The 25,255-nt window shown below is 42.3% G+C and overlaps 1 protein-coding gene across 1 annotated transcript in view; it reads left to right on the forward strand.

Annotated features, from left to right (window-relative positions):
• Positions 1 to 6,732: 6,732 nt before the first annotated feature.
• The window catches only part of AGXT2 (alanine--glyoxylate aminotransferase 2), a 46,118-nt gene continuing 27,595 nt past the window's right edge, over positions 6,733 to 25,255 (forward strand). The window contains 6 exon segments of the mRNA XM_032627152.1: positions 6,733 to 6,841; positions 13,791 to 13,876; positions 15,096 to 15,280; positions 22,803 to 22,926; positions 24,379 to 24,473; positions 25,101 to 25,194. Of these exon segments, the coding sequence (XP_032483043.1) occupies positions 6,754 to 6,841; positions 13,791 to 13,876; positions 15,096 to 15,280; positions 22,803 to 22,926; positions 24,379 to 24,473; positions 25,101 to 25,194 (672 nt within the window). The 5' untranslated portion in view covers positions 6,733 to 6,753.

A 25,255-nucleotide genomic window follows, 5' to 3' on the forward strand; every position in this document is an offset into this window, starting at 1 on the left:
TGTAAATTATAACAAAGAATTTATTTAGAGAACATACTTTAATATTAAATTACCCTCACATTCTTGGAATGAATTCTACTTGGTCATGATGTATTTTCTTTTTTTTTTTTTTTTTTGGTCATGATGTATTTTTGCAATCTCTGCTGCATTCAATTTGGTAACATTTTATTTAAGAATTTTACATTTATGAGATTCATCTTTTGTGCTGCTTAAGATATAATTTTCTGAAGTGATTTGTAAATAAGTTAAAATCTTCTAGGATTATGGAAATTCCTCTTTCTCCTTGTAATTCTATCAATTTTTGCTTTATATATTCTGAGGCCATATTATTAGGTGTATCTTCCTAACAAATTATTCCTTTCGTCATTAAATATGATCCCCTCTATCCTTAATGACTCTGTCTTAAAACCCTTATTTTTCTTTTCTGATACTGATATTGCTACACTAGTTTTATTTTGGGTGGTAATTCTCTGATGAATCTCTTTCCATTCCTTTACTTTCAATTGTTTTATGTCATTATGTTTTAAATGTTTCTTTTATAAACACGATATAGCTAGATTTTGTTTTCTCGTTCTACTTGAGAATTTTTTCTTTTAGGTGATAAGTCTGTTCCCTTGTTCATATTTGATGCAATCTGAATCTATTTTCAATTTGTCATTTAAATCAGACAATTCTGTAACAATCATCATAGGAATGGGATATAATTAAAGGTCCTAGTCAGCTAATTCACTGTATCTGAGGGCCCAAACTTCAGGGCAGCTTCTCTCCCCCGCAGAAGCAACCCCGGTCACAGTGAGCCGAATTCTGACAAATCTCATCCTGCGGGGATTAGGGAGACAGCATGCTTTGTTTGTGAAGTTCAAGGGAATGAACAACTGGAGAAATCCAACTGCTAAGGGGCCTATGCACAAAAATGTTTCTGCCATACATTCTACCAAAAAGGAATTAATCTGAACCTTCAAGACCCCCCTTTTAACACTTCCTCATTAAGTGGTCTATTAGTCATTCAACTACATGCATTGTTGAACAACACCTGATGAGCATGTGTGCCAGGCACTGTGTTAGGATTCAGGAAGCATTAGGGACGTGCTTTCCACTCTCCCGGGGATCACAGTCTAGTGGGAAGGCTGGGGTAACCACTGTGTCCGCAAGTCTTATCAGGCTGACTTTAAAAAAATATTAACTCGGGGCTTCCCACGTGGCACAGTGGTTAAGAATCCACCTGCCAATGCAAGGGACACGGGTTCAAGCCCTGGTCTGGGAAGATCCCACATGCCACGGAGTAACTAAGCCCTTGGTCCACAACTACTGAGCCTGTGCTCTTGAGCCCACGAGCCACAGCTACTGAGCCCACGTGCCACAACTACTGAAGCCTGTGCACCTAGAGCCCGTGCTCCGCAACAAGAGAAGCCACTGTGATGAGAAGGCCCAAACCGCAGCAAAGAATAGCCCCCGCTCGCCGCAGCTAGAGAAAACCTGCATGCAGCAACGAAGACCCAACACAGCCATAAATAAATAAATTTATTTAAACAAAAAATTAACTCTAATAATTCCAGATGAGCTTTGCTCAAAGAGTTCATCCTAATAACTAAATTGAAGGACTTTGCACCATTTTTCAAGAAAATCAGTGCTACCTGAAACTCGAAGGGTTGCAGTGTCTGAGCCTCATCTCCATGCAGTTCTTCTCCCCAGCACACCTGCCATCTCTGCCCCTCAGTCTCAACACCTGCACATGCCCTCCTTCAGAGTCCGTTCACTGAAATGGAATACCTGTCATAGAAGGTTTCATGTAAATTGGGTTTTATCTGAAATCTTTCCAAAATGTTTCCCTTTCCTTCAATCCGTCACTCCTAAATGAGTTAGGAGAGAGAAAGGATCACTTTGGAAAAGCTGTTATCTTACAGACCCTGCTCTGGTATTGGCAGAAGGATTGGGGTCAAAGAGTAAAGTTCACTCAGGATTTAACTGATAGATCATTAGTGAACCTGTGTACAAATTTTAAAAAAACCTATAATCATTAACATGACAACAGAATTTCCATGTTTCCTCTTTTGCCAATTATCTTTTTCAAAGAGAAATTCCAATATTTTCCTAGCTGATGAAGTATATTCTGTATCTTCAAAGTAATTCATTATTTGGGAAATAGAGATGGCAAGTCTCTTGACTGATATCCTGTCCTTCCTATTTACCAGTCATGGGGTAGTTCCTCATCTTCTCTGGTCCTATAGAAAATGAAGAAAATCACACCTGATCTGCTTGAGGGAGAGAGAACAAAAAGAACCAGAGCAGAAGTCTCTTAACATCCCTTATAACTTGGAAATAATTTCTGCTTAATAGTCTTTTTACCTCTGAAACTAGAGGAAGATCTTGGAGTGTTAGTTCAAATGCCTCGTAGATCGGGAGGGAACCCAAGCTTCCTTCCTCATCCCAGTTTTCAGACTCAGTGGATATCATTGTAATTTTAAAAAGATCAAAAGACCCAGCATCTTGGAAAACAACTTTGTGCCATGTTAGTTGAATTATAAACTGCCAACTTACTGGAGTGCATTTAAAACAGACATACATTTTGACCTAGAAATCCCTCTTCAAGTATTTCTCCAAAGGAAAAAGCAGTTAATCTAGTGCACAGAGTTCTATGTCCTAGGATGCTGGAGAAAATACAGCTGTCCATCTATAGGGACTCACTAAATAAAATATATGTAGACTTCCAGCTTCTCTACCATGTAAAGGGCTTGGAAGATATCACTCCCATTTTTACAAGAGGAAGCTGAACAAACTGAAAACCAGTGACTTTTCTTGAACCCATCAGAGAAGTGAGGTGGCACAGTGAATTGTCACTCTGAAATCTAGAAATACAGGCAGATCTTCAAAGTCACAGACAAGACCTTCTTAACCTGGAGCCATAACTGGTAGAAACATTAAACAGTAATTTTGACAAATTGCTAGAGGCTGAGTGTGGCCTATCGTGAGAATGGAAACTCCCTGGTTGCCAGAGTGTTAGGAGGACCCTTAACTTCTCTGGGCCTTACTTAAGGGAACACCACCAGGTGAAGATCCCTTATCATGGTGAAGATTCCTTCATTGCTCTGGCTGGGAAAGGGGAAGAGTAACTATCACACCATGTGCACGGAGACTTCACCTTAACAAAGATCTGTTAACAAAGATGTAACAAAGATGACTTTGTCAGAGCCCTATATCAGCTGTGTGAAGGGCATCGCTCCCACTGCAGCCACCTATGCTTCCTACCTCACCTAAGGGAGAAAAAAAGGAACATAGTCAAAAGGGGTAAGGGCTTCAAGGAAACAAACTGGGAAAAGGAAGCCAGGGGAGGGAGTCGAGGGCGGAAAATTTTTTTAGTTTATACCTACAGAGAATTTATAGAGAAATACTTGTGAAGATCACAGCCCAGTCCAGAGACATAGGCCCACTAAAAGACTAAGATCTAATCATAAGAGTTTTAAGCCTCCAGTGTAGTAACAGTGGATTACAGCTGAAAGAGCTGCCTTGGCTCTATTTAAAGAGAACTTCTTAAGGAAACCCTAAGATAACAGGGGACAAAAACAAGGACACTAGAGGAATTTGAATCCTCTGGCACCTACAGCTACAGAAAACAAACACATCCCAGCTTCTAACCAGATTAACATAAAACCTCACAGTAAAGGCTTATTTACCTCAGGTCCTATTACTCAATACGTCACAACCAGCTTTCGTTAAAAAGTTGCAGGGATGCTAAAATGATAGGAAAAAAAAATACAGTCTGAAGAGACAAAGTAAACATGAGAACCAGACTCAGCTATAACACAAATACTGGAGTTACCAGACAATTTAAAATAATTATGATTAATACATTCAAGGCCCTAATGGGAAAGGCAGATATTATGTAATATCAAATGGGTAATGTAAACAGAGATGGAAACTGGAAGAAAGAATTGAAAGGAATGCTAGAAATCAAAAACACATCACAACAACAAACAGAAATGAAAAAATGTCTTTGATTGGCTCATCAGTGGACTGAACATGGCTGAGGAAATAATCAGTGAACTCTGAAGATGGGTAAGAGAAACTTCCCAGATTAAAATGCAATGAGAGAATAGAGTGGGGGGAAAAGAATAACAGAACCTCCAGGAACTGTGGGACAATTTCTAAAAGTGTAATATGTGTATAATTGAAATATCAGAAGGAGAAGAAAGAACGGGGGAAAACTATTGAAGTAACAGTGGCCAAGAATCTTCCAAAATTAAATAAAATATATCAAGAAATATTATGAAAGAATTAGGAGTGATGACCCAGATTGACATTTTGTGAGTGAAAAGCTATATTACTGACTATAAGCGGTTTATGAAACATCATGTATATACACAGGTACACGCATGCAAAAAAATTTCTGAAAGAATCTTTACTAAAATATAAAGGTTAGATTTTTTTGTGATTTTTACTTTCTCTCATGTTTTCTAGGCTTGAGTTTGTTGTTTTCACGAAAAGCATACATTACGTTACAGTGATCAAAATAAACATATTTCCTTTTAAATAAAGAAGGTACAACTTCTCACCGTGAAGTTGCTCAGAATATGCTGTGTTTTGCTTTCCCACCCTAGGCAGCCCCTGATGCTGTTGGGCACTTCTCACCGTAACAGCCTTTAAACTTACAGCCCAAGAAAAATCTCAAATCCAAGGAGTTTACAGCCTCCAGGGCTCGCAGGAGCAAAATAGATCACAGCCCAGTAGAGCTGAGGAACACATGCCAGCCCTCAGGAACTCAGCATTTTCTCACCTCAGTCCAACACCGTGATAGCATGGGCACCCCAGGGAGAGGCTGCATCACCACTGGCCTTGCTGACATGTGTCATTCCCACAGCACTTGACCAGCCAGATCACAAAACCACTTCCTACAGCCCCAGAGCAGGATGGGCTGGGAGCTGGGAGCCCACGCAAAAGGGGACACTTGACATTGAATTTAAAACCTTTCTGTGCTTACCTGGTAATCTCACCTCTCACAGGCATTTGGGATAAAAGGTTATTTCCCAGATGTGGGGGATGTGGCCAAGCCAGTTGTCCCCTGTGCAAGGTGATACAAGACGTCCACCCTGTATGCTGTTCCCCCAGTCCCACCCTGCTGGAGGAGAAAGTTGAGAGGACGTGACCACTGGCTGACCTGCGAGCTGGATCCACGCACTCAGAGGCTCTCACCCCCTCCTCTGTCCTTGGAATATACATTCTTCCCATCATTCGCACAGTGAGAGCTGGTCCAAGGATGCAGCCTTGAGAGAGTAATGTGTACATGACTGGACGGTGTACGTTACTGAACCCAATTAAGGCCTCTATATAAAATTTTAAGATTCCAGTGGGCAGATGCAGAGACCTACTCTCCCAAGACAAGGCCTCATAAGTTCCCCTGTTTATTAAATCTGCCACCTACCACTGTGGAGAGGCCTAGCTCTTCCTTGCCCTCTGTGGATGGGAGCCAGTTATCAACCCAACACCCCCTCACCCTCCCAGCTCCTACTGCCCTTGTCACTCTCCCTTCTTAGGCACTGCCTTGCAAAGGCACATGGACACCCAGTCCAGAGCAGCTGGAAACCTGGAAGAGATCTACTCACAGCAACCTGGATGGATTTTTAAAACATGGTTCTGAGTGAAAAAAAAAAAAAAAGCACACCTATTGACATAAACTAAAAAGGCATAGGACTTCCATGGTGGCGAAGTGGTTAAGAATCTGCCTGCCAATGCAGGGGACACGGGTTCGATCCCGTAAGGATCCCACGTGCAGTGGAGCAACGAAGCCCACGCACCACAACTACTGAGCCTGCACTCTAGAGCCCACTAGCCACAACTACTGAGCCTGCGCACCTAGAGCCTGTGCTCTGCAACAAGAGAAGCCACTGCAATGAGCAGCCCGCGCACCGCAATGAAGAGTAGCCACCGCTCGCCGCAACTAGAGAAAGCCCGCATGCAGCAACAAAGACCTAACACGGCCAAAAATAAATAATTTTTTTTAAAAAATGCATTCACCCCAAACAATAAACATTTTACAAGAATACATCTCAACAAAAAGGTATATATTAAATACACAAAATAGTTGTTTATGGAGATTAGGGGTGCAGGGGAGTCAGGAGTGAAAAATGGGAATTTAAGAAATTAAAACGTAATAAAAATAAAGCACCCTAACTCCTCAGCTCTCACCTTCTTGCCCTATTCAGATACCTAAGGGGATACGGAGCTGTCCAGAGCCGTCCCTAGCTTTCTGGTGCCCTTCTCCTTTCCTGTGGACTACCTCCTTCCCCATTATGCCTCTTGTCTTCCTTCAAGACCCCCAGTACGAAAACCAGTGTCTTTACCCATTTAATCCACGGATATCTTCCTTCTCTCTCTCTTTTTCTCTCCTCTCCTTTCTAAGTCTCTGACCCCTGCAACTATATCCTGACCCTTCCCCCAGGCCCATCACCACCCTTCCGCAGAGAAACTCTCATCCTGATGAGGCCCCGATGGGATATAAAACTAGCAAAATAGCCAGAAGACCCCTTGCTTTGCTTGCCTGCCTGCTTTCTCTTTTCTCTCTCCCTCCCTCCCTCCCTCCTTCCCTCTCTCCCACCAGCTTTCTCTTTCTCTCTCCTTGGCACCCGCTGGAAGTGGAGGCAGGAACCCCTCGGTTAGCTCCTCCCCTTCCGTCCTAATCTCAAAGTCCAGCTGGTCAGTGAGCAGTGGAGCCCTTCCTCAGACCTGCTTCCACGGGGATTTGCTCCCTGACTGGGAGAGATGACTCTAGCCTGGAGACATTTGCTGAGAGCTTTGTACCTGGAGACCTCAACTCCCAGGACTCCCAAGGCATGCCCTTCCCCCAAAGGTGAGTGGAAACCAGAGGGACGTGGGTCAGCAGAGGGTCAGCGAGAGGGGAAGGGCTGAGCTCAGGAATTCTGGAATGTTAGACCCGGATAGGGTCTTAGAGACAAGTCCACTAAGACCTGTGAACTAGACCTCACCTTGTCAGACCCAGTGCCCCCTTCTCCTGTCCAATATTTTCTAATGCTTCCTTTTGTCCCGAAATGAAATTCATGGATAATAAAACCTGACTATACACAATTTCAAAACAAAAACAGTCACGGTAACATAAAGAAGAAAGAAAAAGAAAGCAATTCAAAATAATAAAGTATTAACTGTAGTGTACAGATGCTTGAGGATAACTGTTTTAAAAAACATAAAGCATCTACACAAATTTCCGCCAGGCCTCCGGAAAGTGGTACCACCCCCTCAGTTACTAACAAGGAAACAGCCTCAGAGAAGTGTAGTCATTTACCCAAAGTCACTGAAGCCAGGTCTAAACCCTGAGTCCTCTTCTTCCCCTCAGACTCTCCTCTTTCTCCAGCAGGAACAGACCCGGGGTAGCCAGGTCTGGTGGTGGCTTCATGTGCCTTTGTGTTTCTGATTTTTCACATCTATCTTGTTTCACTAGGAGCCTACCAACTCCTCACCAATTTCCCTGCTGTAAACTCGAGCGTAAGTAGGCGTTTGCACACTGAGGTGTCATAGTGGGACCCTGTGCCCCACAGGCCCCAAACAAACACAGGGACCCTTTTCCATTGCCCATCATGATGAATTTTATCTTCATTCTCTCCTCATCTTTCCTTTTCCTATCTCCTTCCTTCCTCTTCCATTTGCTTTTTTCCCCCTTAACAATTGCAATTCTTTGAAACGTAATACATATCTGATGCTTTAAATGCATTATCTCCTCTCATCTTCAACCAAACTTCTTAGGGAGTACTATTATCCCATTTCACAGATGAGGAGACAGAAAAATAAAGGATAATTAAGAAATTTGGTCAAAGGCAGAAACATAGAAGTGACAACTTGGGGTTCAAAGCCAGGCCTGTCTGGCTCCAAAGTCAGAGCGATTCCACCAGGCCCTTTCTTACCCACCCTTTTGGATTTGTCTTTTCCCTCATTCATGGGTCTTTCGCCAGAACACTATTTAACTCCAGCATTTCCTGAGAAGGAGCTAGAATTATACCCAGAGTCTTATGCTCAGTAAAGAGGACGCTACCCTAAAAGTACCGGTTGTTGACAAAGTAAGAGGAAATGCCCTCTCTGCTGCCTCTTCCCCTTTCCCACCCCTGCCCTGAGGGTTGTGGAGCTGGGCTGATGGTGGGAGCAGGGGACGGGAAATGGCAGGTAAGGCTCGGTGCCTAGAGATCTTGATCAGCTCACTGAGGACCTCTTCACGTGGCTCCACCAAGGACACTACGGGGGAAAAGTAATCTTGCAAACCCAGCACACGTAGACATGGATGTCATACTTTTTACCTGGTCTTTCCAAAACCTTTGGGACTTGGCTTCTACTTTCTTACCTGCTAGTCCTAAATACCTGCCTGCTTGCTTGTTCATCCAAACACACACTCATTGAACACACCCTTCTTAAGAATCTGTGGGGTGCAAATAGACATTAGGCAATAAGTATGTGAGCACCTACCACACACCTGAGCAAAACAAAATCTCAGCCCTTACGTATCCCAGTGGGGGAGACTGAGCATAAACAGATAAACAGGTAAATATGTAAAAGATGAAATCCAGTCGAGATACATGCTGTAAATCAAACCAAATCATGGTGAGGCAATAGAAAACTAAAATGGGTGGAGGGGGAGGCAGGGGCCACGTTAGACAGGAAGATCACCTGGTGTTGAAAGCTGTCAGATATGCACAAATAAAAATGTGTCACAGGACTTCCCTGGCAGTCCAGTGGTTAGGACTCTGAGCTTCCACTGCGGGGGGCGAGGGTTCAATCCCTGGTTGGGGAAGTGAGATCCCACATGCCACATGGTGCAGCCAAAAATCAGAGTATGTCACAATCCTTGTAGAACACCTGCATGTATATTATGTGATGTATGTGTGCATACAATGTTCAGCCTTACCTCTGTTTGATAGACACAATCACTTTAGGCTGACTATGTCCACAAAGTTACAGAGGCAATTTGCTTTCAGGATAAAAGAATGGAGAAAATATCTCAGCCATGCCTTTTTTCTTACTAATTAGCTAAAGATTATTAAATTTATAACACGTCTAGGCAGGTGGGGTATATGCTCAAACATACCATGGTGCTATCACCTGCCTTCTCTCCCACAAGGAGGGGTGCACAGGAGAGCAAGTGGATTGCAAATAACACCCATTTCCACCTGAGAAACATCCCAAGCCTCCTGCAAAGCCTTTTCTAAGAAAAACATTCAAATTAGCCCTAAGGGTAGGTGTCCCGCCTGCTCCTCCAGGCCATCGTTGCTGCCATCTGCGGACTGACCTAAGCCCAGCAGAGGACCAGGAGGGGCTCAGAGAAGGCCTGCTCCCAAAAGTACCAAAGGATGGATGGCGCCACCAGCCTGGGAATCAGGCAGAGCTCTTGCTGGTGAACAATGGCAATTGGCCCTGGTTTACTTAGGGCAAAGGACATTTATTGGAAGGATACAGAGGGAAGGTGGGAGGGGCTATAAGAATCAATAGGAAGGTGAGGAGGTGGGCAGGACTGGACTTGCAAAGATACCAGGGAAAGCCCCATGGAAACAGCAGGAACTCCATACAGGAACAGCCTCGGAAGCACATCATGGCTCTAATGAGGACCTCCAGCTACTCCCTCCATCCAGGTCCTTTGCTCAAGACTTCAGATCCAGAAGCAGGGACATCCGATTCAGACGTGAGACCTTCAGAGGTCTCACGCCCTTCCCTTGGCTTCCCTGGCGGGAGACAGGCAGCTGGTGTTATTATCCGGTCACTTAGAGCACACAGTTCAATCAAGGGTGAGCACCCTCCGTAACTTCCTGCAGACTGTGGGGCAGTTTATGAAGGGAGAAAGGAGGGGTCTCAGGCCCTCAGCCCCATGGGGGGTGAGGGTGGGTCTCAAAACTGCGAACACCTCACGTTTAATCACGGCCTCAGCTCTAAGGTGAGTGATAAAATCTTCTTCTCCTAACTCGCTGGCTAGCCCGTGTATCAGATGAGATACCCAAAGTGACAAGCTTTTTTAAGTGACCTAATATTCTATGCAGAAATAAGGCATCGTTAGCACTTTAATAAATCCCCTTAATGTTCTACCAGGTATGCCCATTGTGTATTTTCAAATATTTTATAACCCTTTTTTTATTTGAAAGAGTCACAGGCTCTTAATAAATACCCACCCTGTGTTGAAAGCTGGTTGTGGATATTAGAAAAATCTTCGTCATTACAAAGAGAATTTCCCCTAGAATTTTCAAATGTCTACAGAAACGGATTTCTCTCACTTACCTTACCCAACAGGTTTTCACTTTTTGATACTATGATTTGGGGGGAAAGAACACAGAGCGAAGGTGACTTGTCTGTTGTGGAACTCTGTTGGTGACAATTAGGCAGCCGGAAAATTAAACCTAGTTACCCACTTGGCAAGAGTGGTGGTGGTCACCAAACCAAACCATCATTTTATTTGAAGTAGAGTTGGTTTACAATATTGTATAAGTTTCAGGTGTACAGCAGGGTGATTCAATTATACATGTATCTTTTTTTCAGATTCCTTTCCATTATAGATTATTACAAGATATTGAATACAGTTCCCTGTGCTATATAGTAAATCCCTGTTGTTTAGCTGTTTTATATATAGTGATGTGTATCTATTAATCCTATGCTCCTAATTTATTCCTCCCCCTCCCCACACCAAATGCCACCTTTAAATGTCTTGAGTTGTTCAAATGAATTGAGTGAAAGTTGATGAATTTAATGAAAATCATTAGCTGTCATCCATGTTCAGCATCAGGCTTAAAAAGGCAGCATCAGACCAGCCAAAATGATAAAAGAGAGACCAAAAAATTTCTATGCTGAAATAGACGTGGGACTCAGTTTTATGAACCCATATTTCAGTTCTCCCTTCCCCGACCCCCTTGGTGCTGCCTTCTCCCCACCACCACTAGCCCCACCCTCCCGGGCCCCAGGCGTGCAAACAGCCAGGTGCACACACACGCACACACAATTTCCAGGAGCCCAAGAGAAGCTTTATCAACCCTCAACTCTATGTCATCCTCAAAGCATAGGCTATTTTGAATAAAGAATGCAGGCGACCATCAACATGTTTAGGTTTGAATTTCTTCCAGCAAATAATGAAAACAGAAGCATTTTCTGTCTTTTTGTCAATCAACTATTATATGTACTGTTATGTTTGAGTTTGGATTATTTAGCGAGACAGGTTTTCAGCTGTTTGAAGATGTTGTGTAGACTTTTTTCCTTTTTTTATCAAAGTACAGTTGACTGACAATACATAGCGATTCAATATTTGTATAGATATACTCCATTTAAAGTTATTATGAAATACTGGCTTTATGCCCTGTGCTCTACAATATATCCTTGTACCTTATTTATTTTATAGATAGTAGTTGTACCTCTTCATCCCCTACCCCTACCTTGCCCCTCCCCCTGATTCCTCTCCCCACTGGTAACCACTAGTTTGTTCTCTACATCTGTGAGTCTGTTTCTGTTTTGTTATAGTCATTCATTTGTTTCATTTTTTGGATTCCACATACAAGTGTGAGATGTAATCGAGACTTATTTCACTTACTGACTTATTATTTTTCCTACTTGCTTGCTAATCTTCCTTCCTTCCATCCTTCCTGAGAGCAGAATTTTATGTATTTCATTTTGAGCACTCATTCAGCCATCATATTCCTATCAGTTTGGTGAACAAACAAATGAATGAATGAGTATACCTAACTTGACCATTTAAAATTCAAGCTTTTCTTTATCAAATTTTTCCAACTCTCTTTCTTCCCCCTCCAGACTACTTTCCTAATTTCCTGTAACTTTGGAGTCAAGAGACCTTTCAGCCTCCTCAATGGGTAACTCCAATTTTGCAGAAAGGAAAATGAGACTGCGGGAGTGAAGAGAATTCGAATTCTTAGAACACTCAGAATTTTTTTCCCCATATCAGAACAGTAACTAATGTAGAGAGACACAATGAAAAGCTTTTGAAAATGTGGAATTCTCAGAAAACTTAGCTATTATTTTTTGGGTCATTTCTATGTATGGATAGCCAAAAGCCACTTGCTTTTAAAGTAAGCAAATGAACGACATTTGTGATTATTTAGAGCAGAAAAGTGGATGCGTTTTCTCTGAAAGAAAGAGAGTCAGTGTCATTACTTTCCAGATTCATTTAAAAACACAATTGTTCATTGTGTTTCTCAGGAGGGTGACTTTATAGCCACACAAAACACCAACATTACATCCATGGATTCAAACCTTCATGCTGAACAAGAGACATCATTTCTCAGTTCTCCTGTAAAATTTTCTCGATACTGACCTTGAATCCTCAAAATTAGCAGCATTCTTTTCTAAGAGTACTTATAAGGTTTCTAGATGTCTCTTCCAGCCCCGATGTCCTCTGATTCTATTATTCCATCCCACTGCTATAAAGGGGTCAAAATCTGCGCTGGCAGGGGAGGATGGAGGTGGCCAGTGAATGAGCGAAACGGTACCAGGCTGGGAGTCAGAAACTGGGAGTTTTGTTCTTGTTCTGCAGCTAACTAGCTTGGTGATCTTAAACAAATTAATTTACCACTTTAGGCTGGTTTCTACATCTATAAAATGAGCATTTTGACACCCCCCCCCCCCGCAAAAAAAAAATCTAAACTTCCTTCTAGCTCCAAATATTTAATGATTCCTCTGGCTCAGCTTATCTTTTCTTTGCCACGGTCTTGTGTTGTCACGGACTTCAAGTTGTGTTTTACAGGAAGGTTTTGTCTTCCAGATCTCCTTGCATGTATTTATTATCATAGCACATGGCCTAGCACCTCTCTCTCCTCATGCTCTACAAGAATAGTCAAAAGCCATTTGTTCTTTGTTTATTGGAGCCAACCCGGTACTGGGAACTGGGCTAGGCACTAGGATTCAGGGACTAGGAAGGTCAAAGCTTAGAAAGCACCTCTATTGACAGAGAATGGACTCCTGCAACCCCCGGCCCTGGCAGAAGTTTGAACTGAACAGAGAATTACAATCCATACAGGCAGCAGAGGGAGGAACTTCTCAAGCTTGTGAGGGACCAAGGTGGGAGAAACCATGACTTCCCCCAGTATCCTCTGTGCCTTTCCTGACTAGATTTGAGAGGAGCTCTCTTTTTTTCTCCAGAAAATTCATTACTTTTTAATTTTAATTTTAAATTTTATTGAAGCATAGTTGATTTACAATGTTGTGTTAATTTCTGCTCTATAGCAGTGACTCAGTTATACACATACATTCTTTTACATATTCTTTTTCATTATGGTTTATCACAGGATATTGAATATAGTTCTCTGTGCAGTACAGTAGGACCTTGTGGTTTAAGAAAATTCATTATTGAGATACCTCAGTTTGGGGCCTGCGCTCGCTGGCCTGGTGACGTCAGAGGCTGGGAAACTCCACCATCCGTGCCGCTCGGCGCCTCCGTTTTGAATATGCAGACTTCGTAACCGAGATGCACCTGCGCAGAGCACCAATTACCTCACCTTCTTCCCTACCTCCGATTACCTTTCCCCACATCTAAGACCACCCTGCTTATTCCATAAATATCCCAACTGGGGAGGCAGTTCTGAGACTTGTCCTCCAGTCTCCTCGCTTGGCTGCCTTGTGAGTAAAACTCTTTCTGAGCTGTAAAAAAAAAAAAAAACAAAACAAAACAAAAAAACCTCAGTTTTAAATCCAAAGGCTGATTTAAATAAGAAATAAAAGTGCATCAGGACTTTGATTCAAGTAACTATAGATGATTCTTACGAACGTGCCTGTGTGATGTTTAGCTGAGGACACTAACACTTCACTTTCAGTAGGTGCTTTCTGGACATCTGTAACAAAGCTCGGTCTTCATACAAAGCCCAGCATGCCTCCGTGTGACTTCACACCTGAAAGATACCAGGTGAGAGTAAGAGCTTTAGGAATACCCCAGCGAGGTGGTTCTTCCTGGGAGGCCTCAAGTAGTTGCTTCCTCAAGAAGGACCCACAGACGGTCCTGCCTGCCACTGAGCCATCCGTCTCAGATGTCCTATCCGTCAAGTCACTGGGAGCATCTGGACTCTCTTACCCCATTCAGTGGCATTGCAGGTGTTGGTGTGTGTGTGAGACAGAGACAGACAGAGGCAGAGATGGAGAGACAAAACAGAAGCAGACAGAGAGTACAAGGAAGAGACTGTCCATGGCAATATATGTATCACAGGGATGTAGGCATAGATGTACACACACAAAGAAATACATAGATCACAAATGTGAAGGCTCACGTTTTATTCTATCTCATATGTCAATGCATAATCTGACCTTCCTGAGTCCTCCACCAAAAAATATAAAGTTATCATTTTGCTCTCAGGCTAATAAATATTGGACTCATTCTCTCTCTCCCTCTCTCTCTGTCTCTGTCTCCCTCTCTCCCCAACGCCCCTTCATCCTACATGATATTCATAAGTTAGAAATTGTAGAATTAATAGAGTCAGGAGGCACCCACAGAGAAGAGAACTATAGGACAGAGGCTTTGTAATTAAAGACATAAACACCACAAGCACTTCATTCTTTTTTTTTTTTGCGGTACGCGGGCCTCTCACTGTTGTGGCCTCTCCCGTTGCGGAGCACAGGCTCCGGACGCGCAGGCTCAGCGGCCATGGCTCACGGGCCCAGCCGCTCCGCGGCATGTGGGATCCTCCCGGACCGGGGCACGAACCCGTGTCCCCTGCACTGGCAGGCGGACTCCTAACAACTGTGCCACCAGGGAAGCCCCATTCTTTTATTCTCAAAAAAAAAAAAAAAAAAAAAAACACATTATTTCAGAGATTTACTTCCGAAGTCTTTTACTTTTTTTCACAGCTAGAATTAACTCAAAGCCAAGGCTTTCCATTGAGAGGTAGAAAATTCCATCCCCCTTCTCCATGTTTGATCTAGAAAGGAATTAAAGGGCTACATGAATAATTTCCTCCACTTGAGAGGAAGGACCTGAGTGTCTGTCCCTCAAGGAGGTCACTGGGCAAATAGCAGCAGCCCCGTGCCGGGGTGGTGGGAGGCCAGGCACTGCTATACGGACCTGCTAGTGATGTTGTAAGCAATGTGGGGATAAGGAAGATGTTCAACGCTTAAATCTTGCCTACCTACAGTCCCTTGCCTATAATCGAGTCCTGGAGATCCACAAGCAACATCTTTCTCCTGTGCTGACGGCCTATTTCTCAGAGCCCTTGTTGCTCCACCAGGGGCACATGGAGTGGCTCTTTGATTATGAAGGAAACAGATACCTGGATTTCTTTTCTGGGATTGTCACTGTCAGTGTTGGTCACTGCCACCCGTGAGTATGCTTAAAATTCTGGGATTTTCACGCCAGAAAAATATACGATAAACAGGCTAATGATCATGTTCATGATTCAGAACCTCAGTTAAGGGGGGCACTTCAAGATGGCAGAGTAAGACGCGGAGGTCACCTTCCGCCCCACAAATACACCACGTGGAACAACTCCTACAGAACACCCACTGACCTCTGGCAGAACACCTCAGACTTCCCAAAAGGCAAGAAACTCCCCACGTACCTGGGTAGGGCAAAAGAAAAAACAGAGACAAAAGAATAGGGACTGGACCTGCACCAGTGGGAGGGAGCCATGAAGGAGGAAAGGTTTCCACACACTAGGAAACCCCCTGACGGGCGAAGACTGCAGGTGGCGGAGGGGGGAAGCTTCGGAGCCACGGAGGAGAGCGCAGCAACAGGGGTGCGGTGGGCAAAGCGGAGAGATTCCCGCACAGAGGATCGGGGCTGACCAGCACTCACCAGCCTGAGAGGCTTGTCTGCTCACACGCCGGGGTGGGCGGGGTTGGGAGCTGAGGCTCGGGCTTCGGTCGGAGCGCTGGGAGAGGGCTGGGGTTGGCGTGGTGAACACAGCCTGCAGGGGGTTAGTGCACCACGGCTAGCCAGGAGGGAGTATGGGGAAAAGTCTGGAGCTGCCGAAGAGGCAAGAGACGTTTTCTTCCCTCTTTGTTTCCTGGTGCGCGAGGAGAGGGGATTAAGTGTGCTGCTTAAAGGAGCTCCAGAGACGGGCACGAGCCGCGGCTAAAAGCGCGGACCCCAGAGACGGGCACAAGCCGCGGCTAAAAGCGTGGACCCCAGAGACGGGCATGAGACGCTAAGGCTGCTGCCGCTGCCACCAAGAAGCCTGTGTGTGAGCACAGGTCACTATCCACAGCCCCCTTCTGGGGAGCCTGTACAACCCGCCACTGCCAGGGTCCCGGGATCCAGGGACAACTTCCCTGGGAGAACGCACGGCGCGCCTCAGGCTGGTGCAACGTCACGCCGGCCTCTGCCGCCGCAGGCTCACCCCACACTCCGTACCCCTCCCTACCCCACGGCCTGAGTGAGCCAGAGCCCCCTAATCAGCTGCTCCTTTAACCCCGTCCTGTCTGAGCGAAAAACAGACGCCCTCCAGTGACCTACACGCAGAGGTGGGGCCAAATCCAAAGCTGAACCCCGGGAGCTGTGCGAACAAAGAAGAGAAAGGGAAATCTCTCCCAGCAGCCTCAGGAGCAGCGGATTAAATCTCCACAATCAACTTGATGTACCCTGTATCTGTTGAATACATGAAAAGACAACGAATCATCCCAAATTGAGGAGGTGGACTTTAGAAGCAACTGTAGACTTGGGGTTTGCTTTCTGCATCTAATTTGTTTCTGGTTTTATGTATATCTTAGTTCAGTATTTAGAGCTTATTATCATTGGTAGATTTGTTTTTTGTTTTTTTTTAGATTTGTTTATTGATTTGGTTGCTCTCTTCTGTCTTTCTTTGTTTTTATTACTTTTAATTTTTTAATTTTTAATAATTTTTTATTCTAATAATTTAATTTCATTTTATTTCCTTCTTTCTTTTTTTTCTCCATTTTCTTCTGAGCCATATGGTTGACAGGGTCTTGGTGCTCCTGCCAGGTGTCAGGCCTGAGCCTAGGAGGTGGGAGAGGTGAGTTCAGGACACTGGTCCACCAGAGGCCTCCCAGCTCCATGTAATATCACATGGCAAAAGCTCTCCCAGAGATCTCCATCTCAATGCTAAGACCCAGCTCCACTCAACAACCAGCAAGCTACAGTGCTGGACACCCCATGCCAAACAACTACCAAGACAGGAACACAAACCAATGCATTAGCAAACAAGCTGCCTAAAATCATAATAAGCTCATGGACACCCTAAAACACACCACCAGACGTGGTCCTGCTCACCAGAAAGACAAGATCCAGCCTCATCCACCAGAACACAGACACACACACACTCCCCTCCACCAGGAAGCCTACACTACCCACTGCACCAACCTTACCCACTGAGGGCAGACACCAAAAACAACAGGAATGATGAACCTGCAGCCTGTGAAAAGGAGACCCCAAACACAGTAACTTAAGCAAAATGAGAAGATAGAGAAATGCACAGCAGATAAAGGAGCAAGGCAAAAACCCACCAGACCAAACAAATGAAGAGGAAATAGGCGGTCTACTTGAAAAAGAATTCAGAGTAATGATAGTAAAGGTGATCCAATATCTTGGAAATAGAATGGAGAAAATACAAGACACGTTTACCAAGGCCCTAGAAGAATTAAAGAGCAAACAAACAATGATGAACAACACAATAAATGAAATTTAAAATTCTCTAGAAGGAATCAAGGGCAGAATAACTGAGGCAGAAGAACAGATAAGTGACCTAGAAGATAAAATAGGAGAAATAACTATCACAGACCAGAATTAAGAAAAAAGAATGAAAAGAATTGAGGACAGTCTCAGAGACCTCTGGGACAACATTAAACAAACTAACATTCGAATTATAGAGGTCCCAGAAGAAGAGAAAAAAAAAAGGAACTGAGAAAATATTTGAGGAGATTATACTTGAAAACTTCCCTAATATGGGAAAGGAAATAGTCAATGAAGTCCAGGAAGTGCAGAGAGTCCTATACAGGATAAATCCATGGAGAAACACACCAAGACACATATTAATCAAACTATAAAAAGTTAAATACAAACAAAAAGTATTAAAAGCAGCAAGAGAAAAGCAACAAATAACATAAAAGGGAATCCCCATAAGGTTCACAGCTGATTTTTCAGCAGAAACTGCAAACCAGAAGGGAGTGGCAGGACATATTTAAAGAGATGAAAGGGAAAAACCTACAACCAAGATTTCTCTACTCAGCAAGGATCTCATTCAGTTTCAACAGAGAAATTAAAACCTTTACAGACAACCAAGAGTTAAGAGAATTCAGCACCACCAAGCCAGCTTTACAACAAATGCTAAAGCAACTTCTCTAGGTAGGAAACACAAGAGAAGGAAAAGACTTACAATAATAAACCCAAACAATACCCAAACCCAATAAACCCAAAACAATAACCCAAAATCTTCGCAAAATAAACCCAAATAATAGGAACATACATATCAATAACTACCTTAAATGTAAATGGATTAAATGCTCCAACCAAAAGACATAGACTGGCTGAATGGATACAAAAACAAGACCCACATATGTGCTGTCTACAAGAGACCCACTTCAGACCTAGAGACACATACAGATTGAAAGTGAGGGGATGGAAAAAGATATTCCATGCAAATGGAAATCAAAAGAAAGCTGGAGTAGCAATTCTCATATCAGACAAAATAGACTTTAAAATAAAGACTATTACAAGAGACAATAAGAACACTACATAATGATCAAGGGATCAATCCAAGAAAAAGATATATCAATTGTAAATATTTATGCACCCAACATAGGAGCACCTGAATACATAAGGCAAACGCTAACAGCCATAAAAGGGGAAATCGACAGTAACACAATCACAATAGGGGATTTTAACACCCCACTTTCACCAATGGACAGATGATCCAAAATGAAAATAGATAAGGTAATGCAAGCTTTAAATGACACACTAAAAAAGATGGACTTAATTGATATTTATAGGACATTCCATCCAAAAACAACAGAATACACATTTTTCTCTAGTGCTCATGGAACATTCTCCAGGATAGATCATATCTTGAGTCACAAATCAAGCCTTAGTAAATTTAAGAAAATTGAAATTGTACCAAGTATCTTTTCCGACCACAACGCTATGAGACTAGATATCAATTACAGGAAAAGATCTGTAGAAAATACAAACACATGGAGGCTAAACAATACACTACTTAATAACGAAGTGATCACTGAAGAAATCAAAGAGGAAATCAAAAAATACCTAGAAACAAATGACAATGGAGACACGATGACCCAAAATCTATGGGATGCTGCAAAAGCAGTTCTAAGAGGGAAGTTTATAGCAATAAAATCCTACCTTAAGAAACAGGAAACATATCGAAAAAACAACCTAACCTTGCACCTAAAGCAATTAGAGAAAGAACAATAGAAAAACCCCAAAGTTAGCAGAAGGAAAGAAATCATAAAAATCAAATCAGAAATAAATGAAAAAGAAATAAAGGAAACAATAGCACAGCTCAATAAAACTAAAAGTTGGTTCCTTGAGAAGATAAACAAAATTGATAAACCATTAGCCAGACTCATCAAGAAAAAAAGGGAGAAGACTCAAATCAATAGAATTAGAAATGAAAAAGAAGTAACAACTGACACTGCAGAAATACAAAGGATCATAAGAGATTACAACAAGCAACTATATGCCAATAAAATGGACAACCTGGAAGAAATGGACAAATTCTTAGAAAGCACAACCTCCTGAGACTGAACCAGGAAGAAATAGAAAATATAAACAGACCAATCACAAGCACTGAAGTTGAAACTGTGATTAAAATTTTAATCTTCCAACAAACAAAAGCCCAGGACCAGATGGATTCACAGGTGAATTCCATCAAACATTTAGAAGAGAGCTAACACCTATCCTTCTCAAAATCTTCCAAAATATAGCAGAAGGAGGAACACTCCCAAACTCATTCTACGAGGCCACCATCACCCTGATACCAAAACCAGACAAGGATGTCACAAAGAAAGAAAACTACAGGCCAATATCACTGATGAACTTAGATGCAAAAATCCTCAACAAAATACTAGCAAACAGAATCGAATAGCACATTAAACGGATCATACAACATGATCAAGTGGGGTTTATTCCAGGAATGCAAGGATTCTTCAATATACGCAAATCAATCAACGTGATACACCATATTAACAAATTGAAGGAGAAAAACCATAGGATCATCTCAATAGATGCAGAGAAAGCTTCTGACAAAATTCAACACCCATTTATGATAAAAACCCTGCAGAAAGTAGGCAAGAGGGAACTTTCCTCAACATAATAAAGGCCATATATGACAAACCTACAGCCAACATTATCCTCAATGGTGAAAAACTGAAAGCATTTCCACTAAGATCAGGAAGAAGACAAGGTTGCCCACTCTCACCCCTCTTATTCAACACAGTTTTGGAAGATTTAGCCACAGCAATCAGAGAAGAAAAGGAAATAAAAGGAATCCAAATCAGAAAAGAAGAAGTAAAGCTGTCACTGTTTGCAGATGACATGATACTATACATAGAGAATCCTAAAGATGCTACCAGAAAACTACTAGAGCTAATCAATGAATTTGGTAAAGTAGCAGATACAAAATTAATGCACAGAAATCTCTGGCATTCCTATACACTAATGATGAAAAATCTGAAAGTGAAATCAAGAAAACACTCCCATTTATCATCGCAAGAAAAAGAATAAAATATCTAGGAATAAACCTACCTAAGGAGACAAAAGACCTGTATGCAGAAAATTATATGACACTGATGAAAGAAATTAAAGATGGTACAAATAGATGGAGAGATATACCATGTTCTTGGATTGGATTAATCAACATTGTGAAAATGAATCTTCTACCCAAAGCAAGCTACAGATTCAATGCAATCCCTATCAAACTACCACTGGCATTTTTCACAGAACTAGAACAAAAAATTTCACAATTTGTATGGAAACACAAAAGACCCCGAACAGCCAAAGTAATATTGAGAATGAAAAATGGAGCTGGGGGAATCAGGCTTTCTGACTTCAGACTATACTACAAAGCTACAGTAATCAAGACAGTATGGTACTGGCACAAAAACAGAAAGATAGATCAGTGGAACAGGATAGAAAGCCCAGTGATAAACCCACGCACATATGGTCACCTTATCTTTGATAAAGGAGGCAGGAATGTACAGTGGAGAAAGGACAACCTCTTCAGTAAGTGGTGCTGGGAAAACTGGACAGCTACATGTAAAAGTATGAAATTAGATCACTCCCTAACACCATACACAAAAATAAGCTCAAAATGGATTAAAGACCTAAATGTAAGGCCAGAAACTATCAAACTCTTAGAGGAAAACATAGGCAGGACACTCTATGACATAAATCACAGCAAAGTCCTTTTTGACCCACCTCCTAGAGAAATGGAAATAAAAACAAAAATAGACAAATGGGACCTAATGAAACTACAAAGCTTTTGCATAGCAAAGGAAACCATAAACAAGACAACCCTCAGAATGGGAGAAAATATTTGCAAATGAAGCAACTGACAAAGGATTAATCTCCAAAATGTATAAGCAGCTCATGCAGCTTAATAACAAAAAAACAAACAACCCAATCCAAAAATGGGCCGAAAACCTAAATAGACATTACTCCAAAGAAGATATACAGACTGCCGACAAACACATGAAAGAATGCTCAACATCACTAATCATTAGAGAAATGCAGATTAAAACTACAATGAGATATCATCTCACACCAGTCAGAATGGCCATCATCAAAAAATCTAGAAACAATAAATGCTGGAGAGGGTGTGGAGCAAAGGGAACCCTCTTACACTGTTGGTGGGAATGTAAATTGATACAGCCACTGTGGAGAACAGTATGGAGGTTCCTTAAAAAACTACACATAGAACTACCATATGACCCAGCAATCCCACTACTGGGCATATACCCTGAGAAAACCATAAATCAAAAAGAGTCATGTACCAAAATGTTCATTGCAGTTCTATTTACAATACCCTAGAGATGGAAACAACCTAAGTGTCCATCACCGGATGAATGGTTAAAGAAGATGTGGCACATATATACAATGGAATATTACTCAGCCATAAAAAGAAACGAAACTGAGCTATTGTAATGAGGTGGATAGACCTAGAGTCTGTCATACAGAGTGAAGTCAGAAAGAGAGAGACAAATACCGTATGCTAACACATATATATGGAATTTAAGAAAAAAAAATGTCATGAAGAACCTAGGGGTAAAAGAGGAATAAAGACACACACTTACTAGAGAATGGACTTGAGGATTTGGGGAGGGGGAAGGGTAAATTGTGACAAAGCGAGAGAGAGGCATGGACATATATACACTACCAAATGTAAGGTAGATAGCTAGTGGGAAGCAGCCACATAGCACAGGGAGATCAGCTGGGTGCTTTGTGACCGCCTGGAGGGGTGGGATAGGAAGGGTGGTAGGGAGCGAGATGCAAGCAGGAAGAGATATGGGAACATATGTATATATATAACTGATTCATTTTGTTGTGAAGCAGAAACTAACACACCATTGTAAAGCAATTATACTCCAATAAAGATGTTAAAAATAAATAAATAAAAATAAAATAAAATCCCCAGCGCATAAGTCTCCTTTTGAACACTCCTCTTGGTGAGGAATTCATTACATTTTGAGGCAACATATCCCATTGCCAGATGCCTCTGGTGGTGAGAGAAACTCTTTCTTGTGTGGGGATTAGATCAGCCTCTTGAAACGCTTTGAGAAATAGCCGTGGGTTTGAGTTCAATGACCTGTGTTGTGTTGGGAGGAACATGCCCGCTGGCATTGTGGTTAACTCTGCTCTTCTGTTTATCCAGGAAAGTAAACGCAGTGGCACAAAAGCAGCTTGGCCGCCTGTGGCACACAAGTGCCGTCTTCTTCCACCCGCCGATTCACGAATATGCAGAGAAGCTTTCAGCGCTTCTTCCTGAACCTCTGAAGGTCTGATGCTTCCAGTTCAAAGGGATAGGAGTCTCATGATCTCAGGGAAGCTGGCTTAGGAAATGAGAGTATGGGTGGGAATCAGGTCTGTTCTTTGAACATCCAAAATGAGTGCGCTAGTGGCCATATCGGAAAGCACTCTAGGAGAAGAAAGGAATTGATGAATTACTGGTGAAACCAGCCGATGTTCACTTCATCAGTTCCAAACATCTGCCTCTCCTTGGTCACTCTCCTCACCACCACATCTTTGCAGAAATCACTTAGCGGGAGCCCCAGGCTTCCTGACACTCTCCTCTGTGTTCCTCAGGAAGTTTTCATCTCTTTGCTCCAGAGCCCCTCTGCAAAGTCATTGGAATTTCTTCTTTTTTTTTTAATTTTTTATTTTATACTGGAGTAGAGTTGCTTAACTATGTTGTGTTAGTTTCAGGCGTCCAGCAAAGTGATTCAGTTATACATAACCATGTATCTATTCTTTTTCAAATTCTTTCTCCATTCAGGTTGTTACATAATATTGAGCAGAGTTCCCTGTGCTACACAGTAGGTCCTTGTTGGTTAACCATTCTTCTTTAACAAAGAGTGGAGCCATTTTTTTAGAAAATTAATATACCATTAAGTTCATTTGGTCTGAGATGCACTTTGATATTTTTGCTAAATGAGATGTTTTCCTGCATCTGAAATGATTGAATTTTTTAACTGAATTGAGATGTTACAGTGTTGGCCGAGGTTTTCATTTCAGGATTCAATGAGTTAATACATATTTAGAACAGTGAGCCGTACCTGGTGTTAGCTATTATGATCATCTTCCTGTATTATTTAGGTACCATATTTACTATGTTATCTACAAGAGATGGAGGACATTGCAAGAGCTGCAACCTCAGTTCAGGGCAGACCACTCATGGATGAGTAGAGGCGAGGAAGCCCGCGAGGGCACAGCCCTAGCCTCCCAGTCCCCGAGCCTGGAGGATCCAGTACCCTTCAGTTCTCCCCTTTCTTTCAACCAGGATGAGCTGCACTTTTTTGTTTGTTGCTCGTTTGTTTTAACATTCACAAACACCGAACAGGCTCCTCTGGGAGCCTGTCTTGTCTCAAGCCTTCAGAATCAGGTGGGGCAGTTCAGGTTCAAGAACCAAGAGACCTGGTCCTCAGATCCCCTCAGCCACTAACCACTGTATGTCTCAGCACGTCTCTCCATCTTAGCACTCTGCAGAGAATCAGGTAAAACCAATGAAAATCTGGAATATTTCACAACTCCGACAATCCCTTAGTCATTTTTGTATCTCTAGTGTTTAGCAGCTGCTAAGTGAATAGCTGTAGAATTAATATAGTAATTCAATGATGGGACTGCTGGTACCAAGGGAACTCTCCTTAATAATCAGAGGCTGGGATACACTGTCTTTAACAGTTTCGAATGAATTGGGTAATCATGACCATGTGTCTTTTGTTTTTCTCCAGGTCATTTTCCTGATGAACAGTGGCTCAGAAGCCAATGACCTAGCCATGCTGATGGCCAGAGCACACTCAAATAACACAGATATCATTTCTTTCAGGTAACCACACCTTGGAACATTCAACTTTAACATCGACTCACCCCAATATTACATGTTTATCTTTAAAATATAGCCTAAAGCAGGAGAGGGGCTTTCCTGGGGTGTTTTTCTAATTTTAGATTTTAGGGTAGGGTCAGTCAAATGAATTTTATGTCTGGATAACACCATCCAAATTGGCCTGATCCAAGGTAGGGGTCCCTGACCGAGGTAACCAAGAGTTTGGAGTCCCAGTTTTGTCATAGTTTCTCCTATGGAATTAAAAAGAAGGTGACATGACAGCTTTTTCACTTTAAAGATATGGTATAGAAACTAACACACAACGTTTTTCATGAACTATGCTCCAATATAAGATAAAAATTAAAGATTAAAATAAAAAAAAATAAAAGTTGAAAAAAAGTTATGGCATTGACTATAACCTACGCCAAATAGTGAATGATTGGTCTGCACCCCCAGAAGCTCATGACTTTGCCATATGACACTGGGCCACTTTCATCTCTGCTTATGGTAAGGAGCCATAGCCTGAATAGCCTACATGGACTTTCTTTTTTGTCCTACCCAGTGTTCCACAGGCCAGTGATCATAGAAAAGTAAACTTAACCCAGTCCTCCCACTGTTTTCTGTCTGCAGAGGAGCCTACCATGGATGTAGTCCTTACACACTTGGCTTGACAAATGTAGGGTTCTACAAAATGGAACTCCCCAGTGGGATGGGCTGCCAATCAGTAAGTTGTGAGATTTTTGTCATATTTCTCTAAAAACTCCTGGGTGTGTGGAATCATTTAT

The sequence above is a fragment of the Phocoena sinus genome, chromosome 3, assembly GCF_008692025.1.
Source record: "Phocoena sinus isolate mPhoSin1 chromosome 3, mPhoSin1.pri, whole genome shotgun sequence".
Classification (NCBI taxonomy): domain Eukaryota; kingdom Metazoa; phylum Chordata; class Mammalia; order Artiodactyla; family Phocoenidae; genus Phocoena; species Phocoena sinus.